At 45.0% G+C, this 11810-nt stretch overlaps 1 protein-coding gene and 1 long non-coding RNA gene across 2 annotated transcripts in view; both read right to left on the bottom strand.

The window, feature by feature from the left end:
- LOC307220591 overlaps nucleotides 1-11810 on the bottom strand; it is a 360378-nt gene that overhangs the window by 40895 nt on the left and 307673 nt on the right. The gene's annotated exons all lie outside the window — the stretch shown is intronic.
- UTP23 (UTP23 small subunit processome component) lies at nucleotides 5694-11248 on the bottom strand. Its single transcript, XM_079984522.1, has 3 exons — nucleotides 11030-11248; nucleotides 8106-8280; nucleotides 5694-6215 (listed from the first exon to the last, which is right to left on the bottom strand). The coding sequence occupies exons 1-3, from the start codon at nucleotides 11215-11217 to the stop codon at nucleotides 5823-5825; spliced, it is 756 nt and encodes a 251-aa protein (XP_079840648.1). The 5' UTR covers nucleotides 11218-11248; the 3' UTR covers nucleotides 5694-5822.

The raw sequence follows: 11810 nt of genomic DNA, 5'->3' as shown, positions 1-11810 counted from the left end.
TGGTATGAGCTTTCGTGTGCATGCACACAAAATACCAATAACAAACTTAGTTGGTCTCTAAGGTGCTACTGGAAGGATTTTTAAAATTTTGTTTCGACTACGGCAGACCAATATGGCCACCTACCTGAATCTGAGTTGAGCGAGTCATCGTCCTAAATAAGTTTTATTTCTTTATTGTGCTCATCTCCCCCCCCCCCTTTGCTAGTTTATTTGTACCTTTGCAACCTGCTGATACCTCCCTGTTGTGTGTGATGTTGTGATGACATTTTGGCTGCATAAGATCAGAGCTCTGCTGCATCAGACTAAAACACTCCCCCATGACCCAACCAGGTGTCTCTGTGAAGCCCGCAGACAGTGAATGAATGTAAGAGCCTTTGGGTGTGGTATCCAGCCTGCACCAGCAGGGTTTCACCAGCTCAGTGGGTCCCATGTGCACACACCTCCCAAATCTGTTTTGGAGGGTCCCTCCAAACCTCTGGAGCTGATTTTGAGGGCATACAAAGGCCCTGAGGACAGGAGAGGAAGAGGAGGTTCTGCATGCACAAAAAGTCCCTTGTGCCATCAGTTGCCCCATTGCATCTGAACCAATGTGCTGCTAACTGCCAATTGCAAGGGGAGCATCGCCAGGAAGGGGGCCATAGCCAAACAGCAAAGAAGAAATGCATCCAAACCCAACAAACAAATTGGGAGTGTTATAAGTAAAAAAAACTTCCTTTATGGGGTACCCAGGAGCCCATGTAGAGTCCTTTTGCAGGTTTTCCTATCAGTAGGAGAAAATAACCAACCAGAGAATATATAGAAGCAAAGCAGCTACTAAGACTGATCTTTATTGACTGTTGCAACAGGGTATTCCTGTTGATTTGTAGCAGTGTCCTGTGCACAGCGGAATGATGAGGAATACGTGCACATACTCTATATTGCTTTATTTACACTTCAAAGCTGGTAGATTACAGAAAAACATCTTGCCTCTGCCGGAGCAGAAAATGCATCCTCTCTCCTCTGAAGCACGGAGAGAATCACACAGAGAGAACAGTGAAAAACAGGAAACCAGTGTACGTCACATCCAGTCTCCCTTTCCCGTGGGAAAACCCAACAGTACAGACTGTGGAATGTAAACATTGCCTCGTGACAAGCACTTCGCTGCACAGTGAAGAGAGCAGAAACCAACAGTTCCCCCACCCGCAGAAGAGAGGAGGAGCACCCAGAACAAAGGTGTGTCCGCCCTTATATAGACATTTTAAATTGCCCGCCCTGGAGTCCAAGACCACCTCCTGAAACATCATACATATATCACAGGAAGAAAAAATTACCCACTTTCCTCATGCCGTGGATAATTTTACAAACCTCAATTATATACGTACTGCCACTCCTCTTAACTGCAGGTTTTTCTAAACTAAAATGCTCAAATGATATAAATTTTAATCATCATCATCTTCTTCTTTCCTTACAGGGCAAAATGCTGCAGCCTGATCATTTTTGCATCCCCCACCTTTTGTACCTTTTCTGGATGTTAAGAGATGTTAAGAGATATATTTATGAGCCTTAAAAATATGCATCCTGGGCTCCATATGAGCAAAGCATCTTGAATATCAAACTATTTCTGAAGTTCATGCTCTAAGTGCTGATGTTTAGGTCACTGAGAGGGGCAGTTTTCAGAAAAGAGCCCTGGGAGTGAGGGGCAACCCCCAGGAAAATGACCATAAAATGCTGATTGCTCATTATTTGAACTATTCTGTACCACCACCACCCCAATCTGGATCAGAGAGCACTCCTTACTGCGGCATTTTGCTACAGATCCCACTCAGCCTTGCTGCTGAGATTCCAAAAGTTGAGGCAACTGTTTGCACAAGTCTGTTTCTAGGCTGCTGCATCTCATTTTTCTAAATGTCAACCAAACGGCAAAAGGGATTTTGTTAAGAAATAAGTGCTCTGCATCTTCTGTAGAACCTGCCCCCCCTTTTAAAAACAGAAAACAAACCTTAGATGCTTCTCTAAAAGCTATTTAAGAAGGCAGATTATGTTGTCTTGATGGCTTACGGATCTTAAAACAAGTTGAGGAAACCTTGGGACCTGTGAGCACTAAATTACAGCATCTGTCAGGAGCAATCGTCTGCTTGCAGAGGCAGCTTGCTCTTTCTGAGCCAAGCTGCAGTGTGATGGTTTAGGGATGCTACTGTCAGCTGTGGCCCACTGTTATATGCAACTGCATAGAGCATCTGGGTAGCCTTGCAGAAGTGCTGGAAACGACACAAAAAATTTGGAAACGTGCAGCATTTGGAATCAAGACCTGCTGAAGCTTAAAGCTGCCTTATTTCACTTTGAATAAATACCTGACGCAAAGGAGAAAATGGTGCCTCATCGGGGCAGGTTGTGGCAATTCTATCCGGGTTGTGTCCATTTGCTGTTTAGGAAACTGTCAGCAAACATTTGTACTCTGTGTGAAGATACGTGCATCCACTGTGTGTAGCTTTCCCCTTGCCAAAAGCTTTCCATGTTGGGAGCATTGTGTGTTGTGATCCGTCTGTCTCAAGAGACAATGAAGTGTGCCTCTGGGGCTGAAGATAAACGGCTGTGTTAGCCAGCATCAAAGTGGATTCCATACTGGATTCCATACTGCTCTAGTGGGCCTCCCCAGCCCTCATGGAAGATTTTCAGAGGGCAAAAGGACTATAGTGGATGGGTAGGGGGAATAAGGGACGCGGGTGGTGCTGTGGGTTAAACCACAGAGCCTAGGACTTGCCGATCAGAAGGTCGGCGGTTCCGTTGCTGAGTCCCAGCTCCTGCCAACCTAGCAGTTCGAAAGCACATCAAAGTGCAAGTAGATAAATAGGTACCGCTCCGGTGGGAAGGCAAATGGCATTTCTGTGCGCTGCTCTGGTTCGTCAGAAGTGTCTTAGTCATGCTGGCCACATGACACGGAAGCTGTACGCCGGCTCCCTCGGCCAATAAAGCGAGATGAGCGCCGCAACCCCAGAGTCAGTCATGAGTGGACCTAATGGTCAGGGGTCCCTTTACCTTTAGGGGGAATAAACAAGAATCAGGTTTCCATCTTGTGTAAGCAGAGGTGCTGCCCATAGTAGTCAACTCCTAGGGTTTGTGGCGTCTTCGAGCCCCACCCCCACCATTAATGGCCATTGCTATTCAAATGGTGTGTGTGCACTACATCATGTGATCAGTTATTCAGGGCGGTGTTTACCTAGGCCCCCCAATATTTTATTCAAGTTGGCACCCCTGTCAGTAGCTACATGCAAGGAAAATCCAAATAAATTTGTCTGCTCCCAAGTCTAACGGCATTCAAAGGGGATTACTCCTAGGTACATAGATATAGGATTGCAGCCTTAGAATTAAATGAATCCTTATCAGTTTTCCAAAGAGCTCTTTCTTGGTTGCTTAGCGCTTGTTAAGATGCAGAAAAAGAAACTAGAAAAGAACATCTTTACAAGCTGTTATCTTGGTCCAGAGGAATGGCATATCGATCTGACCACTTGATTTAAGAATATACGTGCCGACTGCAGCTACAACTGCCAAGGGCTGGCAGTTGAAACAATAGGAAACATTGATGTTTCTACACAGTGTAAGAAATGGAGGGCATCAACTTTAGTCCTTTGTATTGTGTGGTTGTTCAAAAAGCGGAACCCCTTTACATTAAGCCTTGTGACAATAGCTTCTCCAAGATCCCAGCTGGCTTCTGTGACCTAACTGTGCTAAAGCAGGATGTGGATAAAGAACAGGTGCAAGGGCACAGTGCGGCAAATAACGGATGTGGCGTTTCACCTCGCCGACGTTGCGCGGGTGCAGCAACTTGGGCTCATACAGTTGCTCTGGGCAGTGTTTTGCAAGAGTCAAGGTGCAGGTGGCGATGAGAGCTTGCTTCAAACTGTAGCTCAATTACAAGGCGCTCACAGCCACAGAGCTCTGAGCTAGTCCACAGGCTCTTTTGAGCCATAGTGAGATGATCCATTTCACGAAGGGGTGATTCTATGTGGTGAGCATGGCGCCACCTCAGTTTTTGCATCCCATTCATTTTGTGTCACGTCGCCTTAAGGCAGAATTCTTTACAGCAGAGCCCGTTTACACAGTCAGCTGCCAGGCATCAATTGCACAGCTACAAAGATTAGAGAAATAAGTGACATATTATCATTATTTATTAAATGTGTATACTGCCCTTCATCCAAAGGTCCCAGGAAGGTTCACAACAGAACTAGTTTCGAGTGTGAACTTATATCAGCAGGGCCAAGAATGTTTTCTCCCTCCCACCATAGCTGTCAACTTTTCCCTTTTCTTGCGAGGAATCCTATTTGGAATAAGGGAATTTCCCTTAAAAAAGGGTAAATGTGGGACAGCTATGCCTCCCACAGGTGTAATGTTACAAGCAAGGATTGCTTCCACCCATACCAATTGCGATCCATTCTGGAGACTGCTCGGGCTACACATGCCAACAGAAGTATGGAAGGTGGTTATGGAAGATAGGACCCTTTGTGCTTAGAATTTGGAAGAGTCTTCCTCCTGGATAGATCTACCAAGACTCATCATAACTACAGGCAGCATAGACAGTTTTTAAGCAGCTAAGACTGCAATTCTGCAATCTATTTACCAGGGCACAAGCCCATTTTAACTCAATAGGGCTTTCTTTTAAATATGTGTAAGAGTGTCCTCTAGTTGCTGACCATGAATTAGGATGGCTACTAGTTTTAACTGAAGCAGTCCTGATCCATAATCAGCTCCCCACTCCAACCCAAAATCTACCTGCTCCAAACTTCTCATTCTCTCAGTATTTACTGTACCCTTGTAATCATTTCAGTATTTGCCTTTTTCAACCTTCTGCAGTAATTAATACTATGGATCATGTCCAGACCACGGACAGCCCATTAATCACACACCTCTCCTTTTCTTTTTTGGCTGAGAGTCCAAGTGATGTGTATAGAATTTTCTAAAGATTATCATATGGCTCCAGGATTTGTCATCCCGCACTACAAATAGGTCTTTCGGGGAAATTGCTCAGTCCCCAGTGGGCAGGAACCTGACTGAATTGGAGCCAGCTAATAGGGAAAGATAAAGGATTTCCAGCGAAAGGTCTTATCCATTTCAGATCTTGCAATTAAACGAACTGGATATGGAATGGGATTACATTTTAACTCCTTGGGGTTACATCTGACAATGCACTGAAAATTAATCTTCAGTGGCAGAAATAAATGGAATGCTTCAAAGGGCTTCTACTTTAAACGAAGACATTATAGAAGGAGCTGTTACTCAATATAATGAAAATATAAAAAGAGTGAAATGTGGGTTTTATTCTCCTAACCACTTTTGAAAACACTCTCTTGAATCTGGTTTTGTACTAGAACATTTTTGAATTCCCCAACAACTAACTGCAGTTAGCTTCCATGTATCTGGGATAGTGTGAGCAGGACTTCAGGAAAGAAAGCCTGGTTAGAAGGCAGGATTGATTTGTGAAATGCTCTACCAAGAGGTAACTGGTATGTTTCATGTGCTCCCCTGCATGACACAAACAGGCTGTGCTTCGGGCATGATTATCAGTTTGCCATCCTCCCCACTTAAGGATATCAATAACCAGATAAGCTAGCTATACGGGCTCTTCTTGTGCAGTTTTAAGACCCAATTTAACAATTTAAAATGATATCAAAAGTGTGTGTGTGTGTGCTTCACTTTGACCTAGCACCCAAATACTCCAAGACCTTGAAAACAAGACCTTTAATAAAATAATGATTAAATGCAAGGATTATCACACTGCTTTAGTCATAGACCTTGGCTTTACCCAAAGTTCATGGAACAGATGAGCCCACCCGTTTTCTGGGATGATTTCATGCTTCCACATTCTGCGACCCTGACGGCACAGTCTCTCCTCCTGTTTCCAGTTTCCTTTTCTTGCGTTTCCTATTCCCCTTTTTCTTAGCTGCTGAAGGCTGCAAGGTCTCTTGTGCCTTTTTCTTTTTCTTCAGGCAGCTGAGAGGATTAGGGCCACTGGCCCTTTTTCGTTTCCTTTTTCTCGGCTCCGAGGTCTTTGCCAGACCCTGCTCCTCTTTGAGAAGTTCAATCCTTAGTTTCTGGTGCTCCGGAATAAGTCGGTTAGTCTGTGCTGCTTGTGCCGAAGCCAAAGATTTCATGGAAGGTTTGTCAAGAACCATTGTGTTCTGAATTATGAAGAGCAGGGGAACTCCAGCCTTTTTCTTTACTTTCGTTGCCAGATCCTGGTCCTATCGAATGGGGGTGGAGGACACAAACAGTAAGTCTATATGCACTCTTTACAAACGAAAGCTCAAGGCAGTGAAAATCAAGTAGATTGCTCACTCTGGAAAAGAACACTGTCAAAGTGGCAGGAAACACCCAATTTTCTTGTCCCTCTTGCTTGCTTTACCAACTTTTGCTCAAGCTGCTTAAGGCTATAATGGTAAACTAGTATAACATTCTATAAAAATGCAAAATCTGCAATGTGGTCAATTACTATATGGAAAAGTTATTGAAGGCTAAAGACATAAATGCCAAGTATTCTTAAGGATTCTTTAATGTATTTTAAAATAAAATAAAATAGTCAATTGGTATATAAATTTGTATACATAATAACGATGCAAATCCCTATTTTCTTCATTTCATCCAGCAAACAGACTATAATTTCTTGAGCAAGATTATATCCCTTTTGTGCTGTGGACCACAGGAGAGGCTTTCTGTACCAAACAGCTGGTTGAGGCAAAAAGTTAGGACCTATGAAGTCAATTGGTAAGTTGTTTGAATACAAACCACCTGCAAATGGAGTTCAAACTGCTAGGCTTCCTGTCATTACCAATCAGCTGATTGGCTCTTAGAGCAAGCTCTCTTTGCCAGGGAATTATCAAGAGCACATGCTCCCAGTTGTTCCTCTGTACGCATGGCTTTAACTGTCCCACATCTAATGGTTTGGGGGAAATGACCTTGTGTGGTAAATTGGGTTCCATACCATGGGATGAAGTAAGTGCTTTCTGAGATAACGTAGGCAAAGAGCTTTCCATGTGACTTTTATTCTGAAGTACTATGAAAGCTTTTGGAACTATAAAATAGAACCCAAACATCATAAATAAATGCTACTAAAGAACACTCAAGCGTTTTTGCAGTTCACTTTTCTGAGCAACCTTTTGGGGTAAGACAGAAGTGGCAAGACATATTGTGAGACAGTCACTTATTCTGTAAAAGGTAAAGGTAAAGGACCCCTGGACGGTTAAGTCCAGTCAAATGCGACTATGCGATGGTGGTGCTCATCTCACTTTCAGGTCAAGGAAGCAGGCATTTGTCCACAGACAGCTTTCCGGGTCATGAGGCCAGCATGACTAAACCACTTCTGGCACAACAGAACACTGTGCCGGAAACCAGAGCGCATGGAAATGCTGTTTACCTTCTTGCCACAGAAGTACCTATTTATCTACTTGCACTGGTGTGCTTTCGAACTGCTTGGTTGGCAGGAGCTGGGACGGAGCAACGGGAGCTCCGTCGTGGGGATTCAAACTGCTGACCTGATCAGCAAGCCCAAGAGGCTCAGTGGTTTAGACCACAGCACCACCCGCATCCCTGCTACTTATTCTGTAAACAGAGCTGGGCATGGATACTTCTTCGTTCCGGTTCTATGCAGACTTGCCTTTCTCAGATGCACTCGAAGCTTAGAACTTTAGCTGATGTTTAGACGTGCCTTGCCTCCTGATCTAGCAACTAAGACATTAATTACAGCGTGCAAACAAGCTGCCAAGTATCTTCATTCCTTTCCTTTCTTTGTGAAATAAAACTGTTATCTACAAATGCCCTCCCTCTGCAACTCTAATCCTATGCTGCAGGAGAGCTTGCCACCCAAGGCATATGCAAGCCCTCTCAAGTGCAACAAGGCTCATTTCCAAATAAACTTGTTTTAAAACAAGGCTGTAGGCAGTGTTTTGAACACTCTCTTGTACTGCTGGAAACGTGTAGGTGCCATTCAAATTTGCATAAGCCGAAGTTTTCCCACCGCCGCGCCAAAGGAGAAAGTGTGGGTGTAATTCTCAAAACTCATTAACAACTGGAAAGATTCCAAAATATGAAGGAAATGAGGCATTTTGTTCGCATGAGCTTAAGTGAAAGAACATTACCTGCGTAGCAATGAAGTAATGGTGTGGATTCCCATCCTCAATCATGGACAAGAGGCAGGCTGAGCCACTCACTGGATTTTTGAAGTGAGAACAATTGCGAACTTGAAATCTCTGTGCAATTAGTTTTGCCCCATATAGCTCCTTCCCTAAGGATTCCAACTCTTTCAGGACACATCTAGAAGAAGAAAAGATAACAGCAGAGATTCTTGTTCAACAAAGACATTTCAAACACTGAACAAAAGTTCCCATTATGTCTTGTATCCAAGTCTACCCCATGCGCAAAGATTGGGGGAACCCCAGAACAGACTTGATGGCATGTGGGGGGAGGAGGGGGCAATTGCCACTGCCAAGCAGAAATTTTCACGCTGGCAGGATGCTTGCTAAGCGCTGCCTTACGAGACAGGCATGAATATGGAGTTTGCAAAGCCAGGAACTGCAGGCCTTTATCAAAGGAGCCAGAGATATTAATATATATGGTCTACTACGGGCCCCATTTTACCCTCACACCATCCTGTGAGGTCAAGTAAGCTGAAGGAATGAGAGGGATTTGAAGTCAACCAAGGTTTGCAGCTCAGTTGGGGATTTAAACAGCTCTTAATGCGGCGACTCTGCCTGCTGGCTGCCTGGCCTCGCCAACTGAGCACAAAGGATATACATAGGGTCTCTCTATAGGGTGACCTGGCTTTACAGAGGACAGTCCTCTAGCTGAAGGGGCTTTCAGGCACAAGTGTGGTTTAAAACTAATGAACAATGAGGAGAAGGAGGAGCCCTGAGGTTTTCTATTGGCCTGTAGCAACACCTGTACAGCAGACTTGGCAGCCACAGACCACCTCGTCATAGTCTTCCCCCCTTTAGTGATATTTACTGTATTTTCGATTTAAAAGATACCAACTGCTTATGAATTTTGTGTCTACCTACCAAGTCACCTAGTCTAGTTTTCTATGGCATGATGCATTTGAATTCAAATTACTTCTACATTTGCACCTATGCATATGAGTTTGCATCTCCAAATGGCAGTCCTTTCACACTAAATGCCCTAAATGCCTCTTTGACCCATCTTGCTCATACTGGTAGCTCCTCCACCTTTATAAGGACCAAGCAGCCAACTGTCTCCCACCACACTGCCCATTGAATAACTGACAGCCACCCAAAGTAGGATACATGGGAAGCTGCTTTGTTTTTTGTTTTTTTTAATAATATTTATTAAGGGTTTTTTGATTACAACACACAAAGAAAAACATACAAAGATATCACATATCATAACATATTTTCTTGTCTTCTTTGGACTTCCTCACATCTCCTGCTCCTGCGTTCCAAATTAATAGAAATTAAACCAGCAATTTATCACCTTATCCCCACCTTACAATCTAATTTTCCAATGTTATATCTTAAGATTTTAGATACGTTTATTTCGCTCTTTAAAACATTAAACTTAGCCTAATAGTTATCTAAAAATTTGATTTTTTTCATGAATTTAACTTATCTTCTTAGTTCACTTCGTCTGTTTCAATGGTGCCAAGTTGTTTATGATCAAACATCCTGCTTAACATTCATACAATTTACAATATTTTTGCAAATAAATCTTAAATTTTTTCCAGTCTTCTTCCACCGTCTCCTCTCCCAGGTCTCGGATTCTGCCCGTCATCTCGGCCACATGGGAAGCTGCTTTGTACACAGCCCATCTGGCTCAGCACTGCTACACCTGCCTTTCTCAAGCTTGGGACCCCAGGCATGGTTGGTATTTATTTATTTGGGGCATTTTAAGGTCATGCACCCTGCACATTCGTTTATGCACTTGGCTGGCAGCCATCCTCTGATTCTCTTCCCCACCTGATTCACAATGGGAGTCTTGCTTTATGGCAGGCATGTCCAACTCCCAAGAGACTGATCTACTCCCACTATATAAAAAAAACTGGAAGTGATCTACCCTTTGGATTGACCAAAGTTGTGAGCTTTTTGGGGGGAGCCTTCTTCAAAGTTGCTGTTCTAAAGCTTTCCTGGCAGATGTACACTCCAGAGAGCAGTGGCCATGGTTCAGCCCCATCCCTGAACAGGCAAACCGAAATGTGCAGCCACAGGTTTTCCTGGATATCCTGCACTGCAGGGGGTTCGTCTGGATTAGTGGTTCCCAACCTTGATTTTGGCCATGCCCCACCTAAGCATCTCTAAAGTCCTGATACCCTCCCCACCCCACCCATGACATATAATTTGTATTATTCAAAAAGTGAACTCCTATTCACGTGGAGGAAGCCTAGAAGATCATTAACTTAGTCTAACGCATTCTCGAATTGCCCCCCCCCAATCAAATTTAAAAGACTCTTGAGAGTCCCATGGACTGCAAGAAGATCAAACGTATCCATTCTTAAGGAAATCAGCCCTGAGTGCTCACTGGAAGGACAGATCCTGAAGCTGAGGCTCCAATACTTTGGCCACCTCATGAGAAGAGAAGACTCCCTGGAAAAGACCCTGATGTTGGGAAAGATGGAGGGCACAAGGAGAAGGGGACGACAGAGGACGAGATGGTTGGACAGTGTTCTCCAAGCCACCAGCATGAGTTTGACCAAACTGCGGGAGGCAGTGGAAGACAGGAGTGCCTGGAATGCTCTGGTCCATGGGGTCACGAAGAGTCGGACACGACTAAACGACTAAACAACAACAAAATCAAATTGCCCCACGTTGGGGAACCACGGGTATGGATGAGACGTGGGTACCCAACTCCATGATTCTATGACTACAACTCCCACCATCCCTACACCTGGCAGGGCCAGTGGGAGTTGTGGTCCAGGAGGAATCCCGGCTGGTCTAACACAGTAGCTCTCCGGGATTTCGGGCTGGGGGGGAATGCCTCCCCTGGGGCTCGAACCCGGGATTCCCTTCTGCTTGCGACGTCACGCGCCTCCCCGTCCCATTCGACCCGCGCTCACCGCGTGGTGCAGAGCTGCGTGGCCCCGGCCAGGTATCCCGGCAGCTGCTCTCGGATCTGGATCTTGTTGCGCAGCGCGGCCTGGCAGAAGGTGCCGTCCAGAAGCACCTGGAAGGGCTCGCGGAAGCCGAAGTTGTGCTTGTAGAAGCCCACGTTCTTCTTGGCGTGCTTCTGCCGCTTGATCTTCATAGCGGCGGCTGGAGGAAAGGCGGGCGCAATACTAGGCGGGCCCCACTAGTACTTCTGCCGGAAGTCCACTCCGGATTATTATTATTTTTTTAAAAGCATCAACCGTAACGAAAGCTGACGCACGCGCAGTGGAGCAGCCGTCGGAGAAAACACGTGTTTAGGGATGTGTAACGCGTCCAGGAGCGATCACGCTCTGACTCTTCGCCCCAGATGCTTTCTTTTTGTTGAGTTACTGGCGTTGTTGCTGCGAGCGAGAACGCAGGATGAGAAAATGCGGTTATAATAGAACCCACAAGGGACCCCTGAGGGTCATCTAGTCCAACCCCCTGCCGTGCAGGAATAATACACGGATAAAAAAGATCAGGGCTAGATGTAGTGGTTGAGAGGATCGGGCTGGGGCTCTGGGGGAGGCCGCTCGGCCATGAAGCTCTCGTTTGGGCTCTGGACGATAATAATAATAATAATTTCAATAATTTATTATTTATACCCCGCCCATCTGGCTGAGTTTCCCCAGCCATTCTGGGCGGCTCCCAATCGAGTGTTAAAAACAATACAGCATTAAATCTTAAAAACTTCCCTAATCAGGGCTGCCT

The sequence above is a fragment of the Podarcis cretensis genome, assembly GCF_951804945.1.
Source record: "Podarcis cretensis genome assembly, chromosome: 7".
NCBI classification, from domain to species: domain Eukaryota; kingdom Metazoa; phylum Chordata; class Lepidosauria; order Squamata; family Lacertidae; genus Podarcis; species Podarcis cretensis.
Note: the sequence above shows the minus strand (reverse complement) of the source record. Positions and strands in the feature narration are given on the sequence as shown.